Source organism: Rhinolophus sinicus, linkage group LG07 (genome assembly GCF_036562045.2).
Source record: "Rhinolophus sinicus isolate RSC01 linkage group LG07, ASM3656204v1, whole genome shotgun sequence".
NCBI lineage: Eukaryota > Metazoa > Chordata > Mammalia > Chiroptera > Rhinolophidae > Rhinolophus > Rhinolophus sinicus.
Genome location: NC_133757.1, coordinates 39,477,820 through 39,496,960, shown reverse-complemented (window position 1 = coordinate 39,496,960; position 19,141 = coordinate 39,477,820). Strand labels below are relative to the sequence as shown.

Genomic DNA, 19,141 nt, shown 5'->3' with positions numbered 1-19,141 from the left:
TAGAAGTCACTAATGTGTGAAGACCTCAGTCTTCCGCGGGCTAGAAGTTCACTTCCACTGCATGTTCCCTCAGAACAGGCTCAACCTTTGTTACCTTGACCCTCCTTTCTTCTCCCCCTCCGCCTCCCCCAAGATGTCTGTTTTTCTTCTTTTTCTTCCCCCTACAGCTTTCTGGCTGCCTCTCTTCCTTACCCACTACCTGCCATTGTGGCTTCCTGTCCCCATTGTACCTAGTGGTCTTGACTGCCTCCTTTTTTCCTCTGGGACTTTCCTCTGCTAAGCTAGTGATAGTGTGAAATTAAGGCATATTTAAGATATTTATTGAATTTCACCTAGATGCTTAAATTTATTGAATATTGTTATAATACTGAAAACTTGGGTGAGTTCACTTCCCAAAATGATATTGTAAGTAATATGCTATGCAAATAACAATGGAATTTTCCTGTGTTCAGGTCTTTGGAGGTTATGTATTCCTTATCATTGAAACAATGAAAGTACTAAAAAGAACTTTAAAAGTCTTTTATGAAAGTGTATGTAAGTTATTACTGGGTTTTTAAAATAATCAGTTACAACATACCCTGAGGATTTGTATATTTCTGCAATTTAAATGTTATGTTTACTCGGTAAAAAGTGTTGTATATGTTAGGCATACTATAATAACAGTGACTCAAGAAAAAATAAATTCCAAAATTATCCTTCTATAATTCTCTAGGAAACAGGAGTGATGGGGTTGAATTTACCTTCAGAACTACTCAAAAACCTATAACCTGGATCTGTATTTACTGATGAAAATTTAATTAGAAGATTGTAATAAAAAATGCAGAAACAAGGAATAAGTTTAGATCTGAGGTGAAGCTTCTTGATCCATGTATTAGGTTGGTGAAAAAGTAATTGCGGTTTAAAAGGTTAAAAATAATTGCAAAAACTGCAATTACTTTTACACCAACCTACTAGTTTTCTGGTTTTCAGGCAGTATTTCGGGATTTCTCATTGCTCAGCTAACCCAGTGCCCTAATCTATTGATGCGATAGATAGCCATTGCATCTATCGGCTCCCTCAAAACAAAAAGAAGGCTCACTGTTACCAGCCCCACCACACACACACCCAATCCAGAAGTGGGGGTTGGGGAAGTGCATGCTGCTGACGTTGAACCCAGTTAGACTCTGTCTCCTGAGCTCCATCTGTATACATATCCAGGGCCTACTTGGCACCTCCACCTGGATAACCAAAAGTGCCTCTTAAAGGATCCAGAACTGAACTTGTCTTTCCCTCCCACAGCCAGCTCCCCTCTTAAGTTCCTCCCAACAATTTACAAGGTAGATACTATTGTTATTCTCACCTGAAACATGCAGTAGATAGTCAATACACGTTTGTTGAATGAATGAAATCTTATTGTACAGGTGGGAAAGCAGATTGAAAAAGACTGAATCATGTGTCCCAGGTCACACTTATGATAAAACTGGGATTTTGATCTACATATTTCTGAGCCTAAAGCCCATGCTTTTATACATGATCAAACTGCCTCTTGGGATCAGCAGGGTGCCTGTCATCAAGCCCAGCCCTGCTTTCACAGTGATAAATTTCCCACCCCTCTTTGCTCCCTGATGTTTCTGGGGGCCATCCACAGAAGCTGGAACCCAGAAGCCTGCTGGAAGAGCCAGCCTCCCCCCACTCAGTAACTAGCTCAACCTGGAATCCCTCTTCATTTACCCTCATTCTACTCTGTCCATCCTAACCTTGGAGATAGCACTTCTCCTGTCTCTGTGGTCTCTGAGCAAGCAAGCCCATCTAATTCCCCAGGCTTAGTTATTGAGATGACTTCAGGCTTACCTGTGTTCTTTCTCTCTTGTGACCCCATAGCTAACCGCTGAATGCCTTCAGGAGCTCAAATTCTACATACCCCAAACTGAACCTCCATGTATCCATCAGATGTTTTGGGGTTGTTCCTTATTTTTGTTTTGGTGGCTCTCTGTGTGAGGCTGGCTGAGAACTCAAATGCTTGAGCCTCATTAGAATCACAAACATGCTTTTGGCTCATTTCACTTTTAAAACCAACAAAGGCTGATGTGTGGCATTTCGGAATGTACCTTGAATGCGACCTGTGAGCCCACCACGATGAGCAAACCCTAGAGTGCAAATTAACAAATCCACAAGACTATGGCTAACTGATTACTTAGTTAGATCTCAGCAGTCCATCTCAAGTGGTTGCAGATAGAGATTTACTTAAATTTTGAAAAACTTGAAAATTCACATCAGAAAGAGATATTTTTAAATCTGACTGACTCATTTAACAGCTGCAATACAGCATCTGCTTCTGCCTGGGGTTGTAGCCAGATCAGAAGTAGTCTCTTGGCCTTCACACACTAAATGATGATTATTTCTCTTCTCTATGTTTCCTGCTGCTCAGTGCGTGGGCTGCCAGAAACCCTCTGCGGCTCCCAGGGTCAGAGATGTGGAGTCTTCCACCGTGAGCACTGTTTAGACCCTCCCTAAAGGGAGTTAATACAGTCATACCACCTTCCCTATCAAATTGAAAATGGAGATCATATAATGACCAGCATCATGTGGTTGTTATGAAGATTAAGTACATGCAAAAACTCTTAGGACAAGTGTGAGGACATAGTGAGTCACTCTGTTAATATTAGATATGATTATTTTTTCTTTGTAATTAAGAACTGGATGGGACAATACACAGAGGGGCATGTTGGTTCTCATTTCAAATATTAACCCTATAGGACTTCTAATCTAGCTGTTGTTCATTGTTGTTCAATAAGAGAAGATAATATTCAGCTTTCTTATTTTGATTTTAATTATTAAAATGATGGTTTTTATGATTACTTTTTTTTAGTTGTTTCTATGCTTTATCTCAATGTTTCCCAAATACATATGCTATACAAAGAATGCAAGTTTGAAGAGTGTTAGTCTTAATAATAATTTATTTTAACGTGTATTAGGAATATATATATGTATATATATGTACATATATATATATATCTTGCACGTTAAACTCATGATTTCTTAGCCATCATGGCCTAGGATGAAGCTGAAATTAAAAAAAGATGTAGGTTGAAATTTATCTATGTATCTAAAATATATAACTATATATATATACATATATATATATATGATGTACTTCTTTAATATACATACAAATGTATAGGGGAAAAGGTATATATGGATGTGGTAAAAAATTTGTAGAGATAACAGTTTTATTTCATTTCATTCTCAGTCTTATGAAGTGGGTACCATTATTCTTTCCATTTTACTGCTGTAAAAACTGAGGTTTAAAGAGGTTCATCATTTCTGAAGGCTCTCTTAACAAGTGGTAGACCTGAGAGATTCAAACTCACCATCTTTGCTCTCTGTTATGCCACACCTGAGGTTGTTTCTCACTTCTTTCCTCAGGAAGGCTTATTTTCTTTTAAAAGGAGTTTTTGTATGGAACTTTTATTGTTTTTTCCTTTCTATAAAGCAAAGACGTGTTTGTCCCAGAAATTTTAGAAAATACAAAGAAGGAGGGGAAAAAAAGGAAAAAATATTTCTTTGTTGTGGTAAGAACACTTAAATGAAATCTATGTTTTTAACCACTCTTTAAATGTACAAGGCACAATGTACCAGCAGGTCTTTTACTTTTCTATCACAGCCCTGTAAGACGGGCCAAACAAGGACATTGAGAGAGGTCGGTGAACCCACTGGAGCCCCACAAGAGAATACAGGCACGTCAGGACCCCTGGCTCCCAGTCCCCTTCCTTAAAACCATACTGCATCACAGATTGGGCCCTGGCAAGCTCTTCCTTCCTTTGGAAGAAGTAATGTGTCGCCAGGGAACCCTCAGAAGTCACCCAAGTTTAATACTGCCATAAGCTTCTCCCTGGTGGGGAGCAGGGTCTGTAAGTGGTGGCCTGGGCTCTGTTTCCAGGATGGCAGCAGCAATGGCTGGCTCTGAATCTATGCTGGCCTCTTCTGAACAAGGGATGCAAGAATTCTGTCTATACAGAGGCACACACATACACATACACATGTACCCGCTGATTTAATTAAGCCCTTCTCAGCTCAAATGGTGAGTTTGGACAAAGAACTGAGGCACGTGAGGCAAGCATGATAACCACTACACTGCGGATCTCACTTATATGTGGAATCTAAAGAAAAGAATAAGTGAATGAACTAATCAGAAACAGTTTTGGAGACATAGAGGAAAAACTGAGGGTTGCTAGATGGGCGGGGGCGTGGGGATAAGGGGGAAGGCGAGGGGATTAGAAAACTGTCAGTAACCACAAGATGGCCACAGGGTTTTGAAAATTAATTTGGGGAATGTAATCAATAATGTGGTAAAGATTTTGTAGGGTATCCGATGGACACTTGTCTCATTAGGGAGACGACCTCAGGGATGATGTAGATGCCTGATCACTGCACTGTACACCTGAAGCTGAACAATAATGAATGTCAACTACAATTTTATATATATATATATATATATATATATATATATATATATATATATATATATGTATGTATGTATATATGTATGTATATACTTACAAGAAGTGGAGTACAGCATTAGGAACAGAGACAGTGGAAATGTAATGGCTCTGTGCGATGTCAGAGGGATAGTGGATGGGGGGAGGGGGGTTCACACAGTGTGAGGGATATAAATGATAAACGTCTAAGTATTACTTTGTCTTGTGTACCTGAAACTAATAAAAAATAAAATAAAATAAAAAAAAAGAACTGAGGCGCTACCAAATTACGAGTGTTTGACTCTGTTGGTTTGCAGCCGGTCGCTTTGGGATCTTTCTGGCTCACTGCTTCCTTCAGTGGTGAGTTGGGGGAAAGGGGGATCGGTTAATTAGGCAGCGCTAGTAAATTATGTGAGTGCCCTGCGGAAGCAGATGCCATGTAAGCGCAGGTTTACAGTTCTCATTGCAGTGCAGTTCAAAAAGAGCTATTCCTAATGATGTGTGATTCTGTGAAGTTACACCTCAGGACTCTGGCTTTCAGAAGCTGAACTCTTTTCTCGCCTCCATCTCAGTCATATGGCTGGGAACCCAAAGTGCCTCCATTTGGGCCTAATAAAACAACACCAAGAGACTCATGTTGGTTTACACCTCGGGGCCACAGTCGAGCTGAAGCGTTGAAAGCCTCAGACCTTTCTCATTTCAAGAAAAATATGCCAGTCCCAGGTGCTTGCTAGAGATTCTTTTCTTCCTTATTATTGTCAACAAAAGGTACTGCCCAGAAACAGGTAATGAATAACATGCATTTCTTTTTAGATGGTTTAAGCCTAATGGTCTAAGAAAAGGATTTGGTAAGGAACCTGTATGTCTCCTGGTGGGTTTTAAAGGTGACTTTTAGTGTATGCTGTGATTTATTGGTTAGTCACCCTTATTCCTGTTACTCCTGAGGGCTCCTGCAAAACTGCAGTGTTTTCTGGGTAAATTATTCTTAGCAAGGGTGTTGCCTTGTGAGTTGTCTCAGTTGCAGCAGCACCCCTTGCCTGTGGGCCTGGGCCCTGGCGTTCACTGAGCTCCAACTCTTCCCCAGCCCTCCTCCTGTTCATTTCTGACCAGCCAGGAATGGTGTCAGTGAGCTTTAGAGATACAACAGAAGGTGTTATCCACCCTCCCAATCTATAACTGAACAGGGAAGAAGTCAATTGAACACACACAAGGACCTAATCAGACTTTTGATGTTATACAAAGCAACTTGCATTTCAAGTTCTAGAGAACGTGAGCCATTTCCAAACCTACTTAAGATTCATCTGGTACCAAATTGTGCTGGATGTTTATTTTGGAAAAGTGGATTGTCAGTATTTTCAGATTCTGCTTACTCACCCAGAAAATCTTTGTTTTCCTCTCTTTGGGGTAGCAGGAGTAAGAGAAAACCTTGGGTTGTCCTGACTTGTTTGCTGGGCAGAATTGAGGAGAAGTTTGTTTTGGCTGCTTCTTGAATAACTCTGTACAGAGCGCCCTGTGGAGAGACTCTTATCCTGGCCACCCTGACTCTGTGTCCTAATGTTCCTCACGTTCCTGCCCTCACCTCTGTAGCAGAGGGTACCCACTTCTGGACTGACCCCGGGGTGGGAAGCTAATGAGCTCGTTTAAAAGGGGAATGAATGACCACAGTGAGAATTTAGGCACAGAGCTCCCTAGGCTGGGCAGAGCGTTTGGAGCAGGTTATGCTCTTGTTTTTCGTTTTTGTCCAAAATAAAATGCTTCATAAAATTCTGGAGAAGAAACAGAATCATTCCTAATTTTACCATGCTTTGTAGCTTCTTTGATCTTTTAGTGTATTTATTTGTTCATATAAATCTTTGCTTTTTTATACAAAGTGGAATCATTGCTGTTTTGTTTTAAAATCTGTTGTTTTCGTTTAGCATATTCTGCACATCGTTCCATATTGATAAGAAAAATTCTACATCATTTTTAATGACTGCTGAATAATTTTCTGTCTAGGGATTCTTATCTTCCTCCTTCATTTTCGCCTCTCTCTCCCTTCACTGGCAATTCTGTTTTTTCTTTCTCACAAGCTATCTTTGCTCCAGCTCCATTTTATTGTTTCCTTTTTTTCCCACTTAATATTTTGTAATATACTCTCCAACCTATGCAAATAATATGAAATAAAATGTTTGCAGTTTTGGGCTACGCTGACCCTATAACTCATATTGAAATAATCTGTTTCCATTTTATTTTTGTTGGTGGCTTTGTATTTTTTTTTTTTTAATCCAGATTCTGTGAGAACAAATATGAGAGTATTTTGAAAGCCTTTCACATCCCCAGAAGGAAGAAATGACAAAGAGGCAAGACATTATAATGAATGCTGATGATCTTTATTTAGGAACATGACAGCTTCAAGCCCTCTGTCACTTCTGTCTTGATGATTTGTCTTGTTTCTTCAGACCCTGCGCCAGTCCACAGTGACGGGCAGAATGGCGCAGACAGCGCACCAGAAGACCTCCAATCTGTCGGGACCAGCAGGCTCTTCTATCACATCACTGATGGTGACAACCCACTGCTGTCACCACGATGCTCCATCTTCAGCCAAAGCCAGAGATTCAACTTAGACCCTGAATCAGCCCCTTCTCCACCCAGCACTCAGCAGTTTATGATGTAAGAAAACCTTGTTTTGCTGTTATCTTCATTTCATAGTTGTGTGGTTTTTTTTTTAATACTGCATTTACAAACTACAATGAAGTGTGTGTCTGAAAGACTGCAGACATGCCTACTAAATGCAGCTGCCAAGACCCGAACAATAAATGGCAAAACTCAGTGTACTTTCTGGTTGGGAATGCTGTTTCGGGCCTTATTATCTCAGCAGGAAATGGTCATGAGATACAAGCTTACCCCAGGGCTTGAATGTTTGAACCTTTTTGGTGAAATGACCAGAGTCCTAAGTAAGCATATGTATGTGCAAATATTGGGAATATTGTTCTTGATGAGCTCAATATTCTTCCCATGTCTAACAAGTTGTCCCTAGTGGATGGATTGTGGCAACTCGTAGTCGTCTACCTCAGTTTCTTAGATTCTAGAAAGGCGTCAGCTTACAATAGCTGACCCCACAAAGAAAAAGTGCAGAACTGTATGTTCTTTTCTTTTTTCTTTTTTGTAAATTCTACAAGTAATTGTGATGCGTAGCTAAAATGAGATACCCTTGGCTTAAATACATGCAGGAAATTTCTAGTTTCTCCTTAATAGCTCCTGCTGCTACCCATGAACTTGTTCAAACCTGGGTCCATGGACTCTATATGGATAGACTTACGGGAGTTAGCATATTATTGCTATTGAAAAGTGTGTGTCATGTGAGAGGGTAAATGCGTTTTCTGGAGAGGAGGCCCATTCCTTTCATCAGATTTGCAAAGGCTCTGTTATGTCAAGGCAAATTAATTACTCATCTAAATCTTCCTTGAAAACGTTGGTAGGTGTGCAATCTATTGAGGATAATGCTACAACAAGGCTGTCTCTTTTTAGTCTTAAACTGGTCTCCAAGCTTTCGGAAATGCATTTCCTGGACTAATATTCTGACATTTGTACACTAAAGTCCCTGATCGCATTTGCCCATAATGGAGCTCTGTGATCAGGGGTCTCCATTAATGAGCAGATGCTACCATCATAGATTCATCAAATAATGAACCGTCCCCTGGACTTCTCTGGTAATCCAGGGAGCAGTGTTTACTGGAAGACCATGGTTTTTGATGATTCTTTCCCGCCCTGTAACCATTGCAGGCCCCGAAGTTCTTCACGGTGCAGCTGTGGGGATGGTAAGGAGCCACAGACAATTGCTCAGCTCACCAAGCACATCCAGAGCCTCAAACGGAAAATTCGGAAATTTGAAGAAAAATTTGAACAAGAAAAGAAATACCGGGTAAAGACAGTGGGGTTTTAAATAAGAGTGTGGATTGTGTCAAGAGGTGTGTGGACTTTTCTGTCCTTCCTTTCTGGGTGCCCCTCTGTACCAGGGGATAGCTGTGCTCCCATTGGCCAACCCAGGACCTATCATCAATTGAGTTCCCGTCCTGGGTCTGTCTTGTTTTCACATGCTGTCCGTTGATATTTCCTAGTAATTAATTACAACTCTTATTTCCAAATTGATTTGATTATTGATCTTCGCCCCACCCCCTTTTTTCCCCAAGGAACCTTAGCATCCCTAGTGTTCTGAGGACTGAAATTTGTAAACCTTTTGAATTATGGTCTTATTTTTTCTTTAACCCTTTCCCATTTGCATTTTTATAACAACCTAATAAGCACCCAAAGGGCAGAATCTCTAACTACAGAACAAAATGAGGAGAGGGAGTTTTCTTTGACATGAAAGTACTCCCTGGTTGATGGATGAGACCTCTCAAGTGACCTCTGCTCATGCCACTCATAAGAACAAACCCTGACTCATCCTTTCCTGTCAGAGAGACACTGGCTTCACGCTGGTGTTGAAGTGTGCAGTAGTGAACCTTTTTCTTCTTACCTAAGAAACAATAGAGTCAGAGGTACGTGTCTTGATAGCCAATGCTAGTTTTATGTATTTCCTTTAATGGTGACCATGGCAAGGAGAAAAATCATATTCATGTAGAATTGCACAAAGATATTGGGTCTTTGGCAGAGGGCCCAGAACAATTTGTTATTAGAATAAAAGAGAACAGGGAATAATGTCTCATACATATTGAAATATTTAAAGGCTCACTAAGCACTTGGTACAGGGGTAATGGGCAAGTCGCTGGGTGAGTGTGGGAAAGTTCTGAGGCAGGAGGTGAGAGTGGGTAATATACCTCTCTCCTGTTCCTCCTGGTGTGTGTTTCCCACAGTGGCTTCAAATTCACTAAAAGCAGGGCTTTCAGGAGCAGTTTTTAGCACTGCGAAATGGAAGGATAAATCAGATTGACGTTCAGGACAGCCTAAGTTAGGGTGTTGAAGATTCTTCTCTTTACAGAGCAGGAGGGTACTCTACACATTGGGAAAGCAGGTAAGGAAACTGAGGCCCAGGGAAAACTTATAACTTGCCTAAGGTAGTTATGTTGTATCAGCTCAAGCTTGGGTGGTAGATTAAAGATGAGTAGGTTTTGCAATGGAGGAGCAGAAATAAAATTCATAAGTGTCTACATTTTGAAAGCTCCAGGTACCCTGAGAGAAGCTGAATTTCCCTGTCTGCTGCTGGAGTGTTGCTAGACCTGTGATGCCCTCACATTTCAAACTGGCAGAGTAACAAGTACGGGTTCCATTCCAAAGGCCTGTTAATAATTCTCACCTAGCAGTTCTTGAATCGGATTGATATGGATTTGAATCCAGCACAACCACTTAGGAATTTTATAACTTTGGACTTGTCATGTTACCTTTCTGATTCTCAGTTTACCCATCTGTAAAGTGGAGTTAATATTAGTAGTGACTTCTGAAATGTGTGAGTATTAAATGAGGGAGTGTTGGTACAAACAAAGTAAGGGTTCCTAGATATTAACCTTTGAATCTTTTTGAGTGCTATTTGAACAGGCTATCTCATGGCAGCTTCTGCCTTGTCAGAAAATGAAGGGAAATTATACACATGTACATTAATTCTCCATTGGACTTTTCTGCCTGCAGCCATAGACCTTACTTTTCTTAGCTCTAATGGCCACTCATCATCTGCCTCTTTTGGAAGAGAATTTCTCCTGGTACCTTTTTCCCTTGTCAAGAGAAACTTTACAGCCAGAGCAGACAGATGCCCACACACTTAAACACTCATACATGCAAATGGATTGATCCAGGATCAGTAGGTAAAAAAGGCTTCATGGTCATCACTGCCTCAGTGTGTGGGAGTTTTTGGAGTAATCAGAACCTTCCATGTCTCAGGAAACAGGGCTCCTCCTCACCCTTCCTGTCAGGGTGCCAGGCTGCCCTTAAAGATTTGACAGGTCAGTGGGTTTTAATTTGTTGCTGTGTGTAAGGCTTCCCTTTCTGGCAGCCTGACTGTGGAATTCATAGCACCTACTGCTAATTTCTAAATTTGAGCTCCTGCCAGGCCTCTCTGCTAGTGTGATGCTCTGGTACAACATACATCTTTCCCTCTCTGTTGAATGTAACCATTTCACGTTCCTATCCCAAACCACGTTTATTCCCTTCAATTGATTTTACATTTAACTATCATTAAACTCGTGGATCTGAAAAAGGCTGTTTTGGCCAGACGTCCACTTCCAGCGGAATTCGAGAATCTTAGATTAGAAGGGGTCAGCCAGTCTTATTTCTTGTTTGGCCATGGAAGGCACAGGATCACACAGCAAAGAATTGATCTGGCCAAGATAACAGCTCAGGTGTTTGCATTCCTAATCCAGGAATCTTTCTGAAGTGTCTTTTGAACCGTTTTGGCAGACCAAAAATCTGGTCCCGTGTTATCCTCAGTTATATGACTGGGGAGCCCCATCTTAATTGCATTGAACAAAACCTACACTGTGCAGTTTCTGGGTGTATAGCCCTTGGGGGTCTATGAAACTGGAATTATTCAGTTCAGAAGTTAGAAGGCTTGAAGATCCACAGCTTGTGTAGGACAACTTTCCATGTGATGTGAAAGCTGCCATCCTTGTGAGCTTGATTTAACCTCTCTTGAGCACTCCCCTAGGAGTAAGGAAATTAAAAAAAAATATCATTTCAGAAAATTTCAGTCTTTAAAATATTTTGTCAGAAAATTCAGCCTTAAATTTCCAAGTCCAGTTCATAGTAGTGAAAGGTCATTGCTTAGGGTCTTAGACTTTTGTTATTGTTTTTAACCGTGTGTCAAAAGATGGCCTTAGCTATGTGGAGCACATGCAGTGAAAAAGACGTTCCAGAGAATTTGATGTATTTTCAGACCAGAGTGGAGAATTCTGTGAGAATGTAGAGGAGCCAAATGTAAAACATGGACTGTCCGTACAACCAGATTGTTACCCAAAGCCAAAGTACTCGACTGTATATGAAGGAAGGAGCGTAATGTATCATTCTAGCACACCATGGATAGGAGCAGGCTAAGCTACATATGGTGGAGGTGTGCTCACTTGTGTCACTGTCGATGGTCCTGAAAACAGGGCTGTCCTAGCATCCTCTCTGAGCTCCTCTAGGAAAAACATCACTGTCATTTTCCTTCCATCGTCTTTTCCATTCTGATTTTAAAGTGTATGGTTTTTACATCACGCTAGAAGTGACAGAACCATGTCTTATGATTCACAATTAATGTATCTAATCCCATGTATATTTGATGATCCTGTCAAACAAGCCCTGTTTTTCCCTTTGACCTCTCCCTGTGCCTCTCTCTCACCAATACCTTGCTGATGCTACATGGATTTAGTGGATCCTTCAAGAAACATGGCAGACCCCTTAGACCTGGTCCCTAACAGTGCACACATTTCTGGCTGTTAGTATGATGTTTATGATTGTGTCATCTTAAGCATTACTGTATAGTCCCTTGTATAACCTCAATTCAAAGTAACCGCTGATCTTCTTGAACCTGCATTTAAGGTACGGGGGTGGCCTCAAGTTTTTAAAGAAAATTTCTTAGTGATCTATGCAGGTAGAGGCTAAGTATGTCTGGCTATCCTTCTCTCCTAGTTTCTCTTTTCTGTAGAAAATTCGCTTTTATGCTGGGAGAGGAAAGGCAGAAATCAAGGTGAATGATTTGTATTAACAAATCTGCTAAAATGTAAAAATCTATTGTTATTGCCACAACAGCTATCTCAGTGAGATTAGCTACTTGGTAGGACATGTCTACATTTACACGTTTGTTGGCAAAGATCTATTCAGTGATCCTTTGAAGGTCTGGTAGAAACACTATTACGTATCATCACTGCCAGTAATAACAACAATAATATTTGTAATTCTAGCTAACACATCTATGGTGTTTAGCATATGCCTAGACCTATTTTCAGTGTTTTGCATATATCAACCCATTTATCCCTTACAGCAACCCTCTGAGGAAGATGCTATTATAATCCTTATTTGATAGATGAAACGGAGGCACAGAAAGACTAAATGATTTGCTCGAGGTCACACACATATAATTAAGTTTCATGTTAACATCCGTACAGTAGGATATTGCGTGTGTAAACAGGGAGAGGATTGGAAGTCTGGGTATCCCCCTAACTTACTGACTTCTCAGACTATTGTTGGGTTTTAGAAATCCTGGGGTCGCCTAGCTTCAGTTTGGAGGATATGACTGACAGGAGCTTAAGTTTCCAGGTTGTTCCCCAGGCAGGTGATCATAAGCCACGCATGTGAGCACAGGCAAGTATTAGTGCCATCATCTGTAGCCACGCAAAGAAAAGCCTGGCAATGAGGTGTGGGGTGCGGTGGCCCACGAAGTGACTGAGGGTGAGACTATAAGGGGTATTGACATGGTTAGGACTCTGAAACGTGGTGGGTGACCAGGCATGTTTAGAAACAATGTCTATGACAAGTATGAAAGTGTGGAGGATGTCAAGACTGCTTTGTATTTCAGAAGCAGATCCATCAGCTAGAGTTTTTATGCCTCAGTTTTTCTCCCAGCTTTTTATGTTTTGTTCCTGAACTATCTTTGTGTGCCTCAGCTGTTTAAACATTTTGTTTTTCTTTGTCTCTCTTTCTTTCCCTCCCTCCCTTCCCTTCCATCCCTCCGGTCTACCCCCATTTTCCTCTCCTTCTGTAGCCTTCACATGGTGACAAGACTTCTAATCCTGAAGTCCTGAAATGGATGAATGATTTGGCTAAAGGTCGTAAACAGCTCAAAGGTAAAGCCAGCCAAGGGTCTCTTTTCTGAGAAAAGAAGCAGCTAAAATAATGATAATGTGTTCCAGGGTGTTTCTGATTCTTTCCCACCTATGCCCTCTTTCGCCTTGTCTCCCCCTAGACTGGAGGCCCTGTCTTGAAATAAAGGGTCCTGGGCCCCCTTCATTGTTTGGCTCCATTTAATAAATCCTTTTATAAAGAGACTGAGGAAGTCCAGACTCCCAAGTGGACTGATTTACCTCAGGGCCAGGAACATTTCAACATGTGGAGTGTTAACTCCCCCACGTTATTGGATTCTTGGATGTTAGAAACAGAAGATGTCTGAGAAGCCCTTCACGCCACAATCATTGCACAGATGAGGACATAATGTCCAGAGAGGGGGACACTTTGCGTAGCTGGGAAGTGATGAGCTAGGTGTAATACTCGGTTCTCTTACCTCCGAATCCAGTGTTCTTCTTTCTCTATCTCTCTGGAGGTGGTGGTGTGAGTGTTAATTAACTCTAACATCCATTTTAAAGGACTATGATTATTTACCAATAACAATTTATTTTCCTCCTCTCTCCACACTCATTTCAATACTTACAAACATGGGAATGTCCCCAGATTTCTAGAACAATGGTGATTAAAAAACTGGAAGAGGATATTAATTCAGTGGTATTAAACTGTAATGATGTAGCAGGTTTATAAAATAGGCAGTGTTTAAACACCATGTCTCACCAAAACCAAACGTCAAACAAAATGAGTGATGTAATTGAGAAATCAAGATAAATAACCTCACTGAAATGACCAGTCCCCTAACATATTCTGAAATGTCGTTTCCTGATAAGTCCCAGGTGGCTTTTTAAATTACATAGGTTTATATAAAGCCACATTGCAATAATGGTGATTGCTGGATTTTAAAAGCTTGTGTTAGACAGAATTGTGAAATCCGTCAAGTTGGGACTGGCAGTTGCATCTCCCCTTTTCCATCTCTCCTGTATTTCCTGAGTCTGAATGTATAATGCCTTCCAGAAGGACTTGCATTTCTACAGGGGTTCTTAATGACTGCAAAACTTTCAAAACCCAAGGAAATGAATCTTTGAATGTAGGATTTCAGGTGTGATGGTAGGTAACAGGTAAAACTTTGGGTCCAGGTACCACTGGTCTTCTTCCAGAATTCCTACTCTAAAGTTTAAACCACTGAGTTACTTCCACACATGATCCTCCATGTCCACGAGATCCCAGCCTCCATGAAATCCCTCTAGTTTCACATCTGATTGGGAGCTTATGCTGTTGGCCCTCGTTATTAAGGCTGCCCTTGACCCATGGAAAGCCATCATCAGCACTGTTTATTTCCATTGACTTGGCATCAGGGGAGGGAGTTCCTGAAAGACTCTCTGCTCTTATTAGGGCCAGTGAGTTTTCCTTGCTCATGGTAACTCATGGCATTTGTCTTAGAACTAAAGCTGAAGCTATCGGAGGAACGAGGAAGTGCTCCCAAAGGCCCACCGGGAAACCTGTCCTGTGAGCAAACCATGGTCCCCAGAGAGAATGGGAAGCCGGAAGCTGTGGGCCCTGAGCCGAGCTCCTCTGGAGAGGAGACTCCGGATGCTGTACTGACATGCTTGAAGGAGAAGAGAGAGCAGCTTCCCTCTCAGGAAGATTCTAAGGTATCTTACCACATCTCCACGGTGCCCCAACATTCCACACAGGGCCAGCGAGGTCATTGTTTTGACCAATTTATCAGAACACTTTGGCACCACATAAACATCTTTAGGAGGCTGGCTCTGAAATTTCAGTCAGAGGAGTTCCTAGTGGGCTATTGTCCATGATCTGTGGGTGTTGTTACCTGATTCCAGGATGTGCTGACAGGAGGTTATAGTGCTGCCTGTTGATGGGATGCAAAAGGCAGACACGACAGTATATCATATCCCTTTCTCCCCGTTTCCCCTGACAAATTAGCAAATGAACCCAAGACGAGGATTACAATCCCATCTTGCTATGTTTCATTAAAAAGTAAAGCAGGAATGAGGTATAAATAGTAAGGAAAGTGGTAAACAGAGGTGGAGTTTCTTGAGGAGTGTTAGGTAAGAAGTCTAATGATTTTAGCTTTAGACATGTTCGTTTTGACACCCAGATAGAGTTGTCAGTTAGGCATTTGGATAGATGAGCCTGGAGCTCAAAGAAATGATTTGTTACATATTCCAAAGAAGAACATGAGAGCTGTTAGCATTTACCTGGTGAATCCCTTCTCATCTTTCATATCTGTGATACATTATTTCACTTACATCAAGGAACCTTCTAGATTCTCGACTTTTGTGATAGCCAGTGGATAAGTGGATAATCTCTGTGTCTATATGTCTCCATATTCAAGCGCATCTGTGGTTTTCCACCCTTCAGTACCGCTAAGGGTCTTCCCTGTATTTTATGGTCACCTTGCCCACATCTATAAAAGCAGCTTGGTTAATACCGAAGTCCTAATTCTATGTTCTACTCAATTGACTCGGGCAGGTGGGGATGAGTTGGGACTTAGAGCAGGATTCAGCACTTCCTAACCATGCACACTTGGCAAGTGAACTAATTCTCTGAGATTCAACTTCCTCATCTGTAAAATACAGATAGTACTTTACTTATCTAATGGTGACAATAAAGGGAGATGCCTGGTGACTGGTGGATGATCATTCTTTGCAAAAGATTTGAGTGCCTGCTATATATTACAACTGTGATTCATGCTGGATATTACAAATAAACAAGATACAGAAGTCATTGCTCTCACGGAGCTCATGTTCTTCTGGGAGCTGGGATACAGCAAACAACTCAAATAAAATTATTAGAGACTGATAAGTACCGGGCAAATTAAACAGATGTCATAGAAACTAATAAATATGGCTTCTACTTTATATAGTGTGATTAGGAAGGCCAATAAGATGACATTTAATGAGGAAGAATCCGCAGGCCAAGAGAGTAGCAAAGAGCGTTCTAGACATATGGAACTGCACGTATAAAAGGCCTGGAAGGAAGAGACTTGTGTGTACTTGGACTTCTCAGATCTGAGGGCTGGAGCCTAGGACGGCATGACGTGAAGTCAGAAAGATAGATCCAGGCCCATCACACAGGACCTTGTAGGCTGCAGAAAGCATTGGGAAGTTGTTGCATGGCTGTAAGCAGGAAAGTGACATGGTGTGACTTACATTGTAAAGATCTTTCTGATGGCTGTGTGGAGAGTAAATCATAGGAGGAAAGAGAGGATAAAATGGGTGGCTTGGACTAGCATGGTAGCCTTGAAGATGGAAAGAAATAGACCTATTCAAAGTATACTTTGGATAGAATCAAAAGGGCATGCTGAATCCCTGGGTGGGAGGGAGTGAAGGAAAGGATAGTCAGGGGTCCGTTACTGAGAGGGGGAAAACTAGAGGAGAGGCAGATTGGGGGTGGGAGTGAAAACTCAAGAGGTCCGATTTAGACATGTTAATTTTAAGATCTTTGAGGAATAGGGTAATCACTTCTGGGTCTCAGGGAATCCACTGAGCACTGGGAATTAATGGATCATCCCAGGGGTTTGATATCAGTGCCTATTTATGTCCTTTTTTCTTTGGAAAATCTTGAATTGGTGCTGGCACGTAGACCCATTTTATTGCCCTTTCAGAGAACCATAGGTGGGATCCGGTGCACAGAACCCATTACCAAATAGATGAGCAAAGGCAGTTGCTTCTCCTGTCCCTTTACCAGTGCAGCATCTTCAAGGAGGGAAGCAGATTTTTAAAAAGGATAATTCATTTTATTTTTTAACATCAAATAAAAGTTTAATAACTGACTGGTGGGTTGCTGTGCATTGGGGAGAGGGAAGGCTTTTAAAGGTAAAGGGCACCAAAAGGAGATCCCACAAACTTTTTCTGTCTACTTACCCGTTTTGTTTTGTTTTAAATTAATTTGTTGAATAGGCAATACTTTCTCACATAGTTCAACAAGGAAAATATAAAAGGCTACACAGTAATAAGTTTCTTCCCCATCCCACCCGTCAGCAAAAGCTCTGAGGTCTCCCACCCCAAGCAGGTAACTATTGTTATTAACCTCTTTATCCTTTTGGAGTTTCTATGTAAAGCATATATCAGAAATATCAATATACGAGTACACTCTTAATGTGCTCCCTTTCAACAAAAGATAGCAGTCTATACAATTTTATATTCTTTTTTCACTTTATGTCCTCTGGATAGCTTTTCATATCAAGACGCAGAGAGTTTCTCATTTTTTTTTTTACTATTTTTAAACTGTATTCTTTAATAGCATCATGATATTCTTTTATTTAGTAATATACAGCATTGATAGTAATCTCAAGTCAACTAGTTTGATAGCTTAAGTAATGGTTAGTACACGTGACTTTGCCAGGCACATTTACGTATGATAAGCAATTAAAAGCGATCCTCATTCTTTCTGCGTATTAAGAATCTAAGGTTCAGAGATTACAGAATTTTCCATTTTAAAAAGTGTGTAGTGTTGACCCGGTGACAGAAAGGAATACACTTGCGCTGGCCCCTCAGCAGCAGTTCTATCTCTGAAAGCCAGCTGTTTGGGGGCTACTATTCCAGACCTCGATGATTCGAATAACCTACTGAATAGAGGGCCAGGAGTTTTTTATGGCACATGTGCCAAGCTATCAGCAAATCATATTAAATTATGTTTTGTGCACAGTCCTCTCTTGCTCAGTCTCCTCTAAGGGTCACTCTTTCGGAGGCCATAAAAAAACAGACGAGCAGGAAGTAAGGATAATTACCTTTGGGGTTTTGTTGCCTTGTATTTATCGTTAAAACCTGAATACCCATTCATGCTCTGAATATCTCTCTCTGGCTGTTTCAGGTGACTCCATGTGGTCCTTGTTTAATAAAAAGTTAGATACATCTACCGTACCATAGACAGCCACACATATGCAGAATAGGGAGGGAGGATACGTTTCAGAAACAGTCATTGAACCCAGAGGAGAAAATTGTCTGACTCTTGGCAGAAAGTGGCTGAGGAATAGCAGTCTCACGTATTTCTGCCCCTTAGATTTGGGGTCTCCACCCAGCAGAGCCTACCTATGTCTTGCCTCAGTTTCCTTCATGAACATTGACTTTACAGGCCTCCTACAGCTTCTCTCCATAGGCCAGTGAGTAGGAGGCAGCTCCTAGCACACAGCTTCACCACTGACCCCTTTTCAGGCGGATGAACACTTAGGGAATTAGAGTTTGGACTGTGTCTTGGCTTCTACTTCCTGGCATTGAACCCTCATGTCTCTTCTTTGGTGGTAAAATCGTGCAATCGTGAGGATGAAAGACAAGTACGTACATACATTGTACATGTACCCTGATTTTCACCTAGTGTCTGTGAAAGATACTTTTCTATGATGTCATTCATCAGACTTGCTTTTTTGGTCAGTCTTTTCTTTTTATCTTTTAGGACTAAGTTTAGCTTTTCTAGAATCGGGAGAACGTAGAATAATAAAATCACAAAAATCTAAGTGCACCAGAGAGATGCCAATAATAGTAATACGCATCATTTTTTGAAGTGCTTTCTATGGAATGTAAGTCCCAGTGAGAGACTAAACATAAAAAACATTATTTCAACATTTGCTGAACTTAGATTTTGTTCTTTATCACCTATTCAAATCCAATGGAACACATGAAGGGGTTGTGTGTGTGTGTGTGTGTGTGTGTGTGTGTGTGTGTGTGTGTAAAGATGTGTCATGACTAAGAAAAATGTTTAAGGAATGATTGGGCTAGAAACTAAAAGGCTGCTGGGGTTACTTAAGCAATACTTAAAAAGGCTTTTACAGGGAGAGGTGGGCTTTCTTTCTACTAAAAATAAGAGAGCCTTCGGTTATAGCCTGTGGGATTACCTGAAGATCCCGAAAAATTAGAGTACTTTGGCATATAAACCTGGGTTGATAGACTGCTCCTAGGGAAGGGGTGGTGTTGGATACGGTGAGAATTTAAAGAGATAAG

At 41.0% G+C, this 19,141-nt stretch overlaps 1 protein-coding gene across 1 annotated transcript in view; it reads left to right on the top strand.

Annotated features, from left to right (window-relative positions):
* Positions 1 to 19,141, top strand: part of FAM13C (family with sequence similarity 13 member C) — a 109,506-nt gene that overhangs the window by 81,296 nt on the left and 9,069 nt on the right. The window contains exons 7-10 of the mRNA XM_074339443.1: positions 6,896 to 7,106; positions 8,220 to 8,358; positions 13,105 to 13,186; positions 14,622 to 14,833. Of these exons, the coding sequence (XP_074195544.1) occupies positions 6,896 to 7,106; positions 8,220 to 8,358; positions 13,105 to 13,186; positions 14,622 to 14,833 (644 nt within the window). The remainder of the gene's footprint in view (positions 1 to 6,895; positions 7,107 to 8,219; positions 8,359 to 13,104; positions 13,187 to 14,621; positions 14,834 to 19,141) is intronic.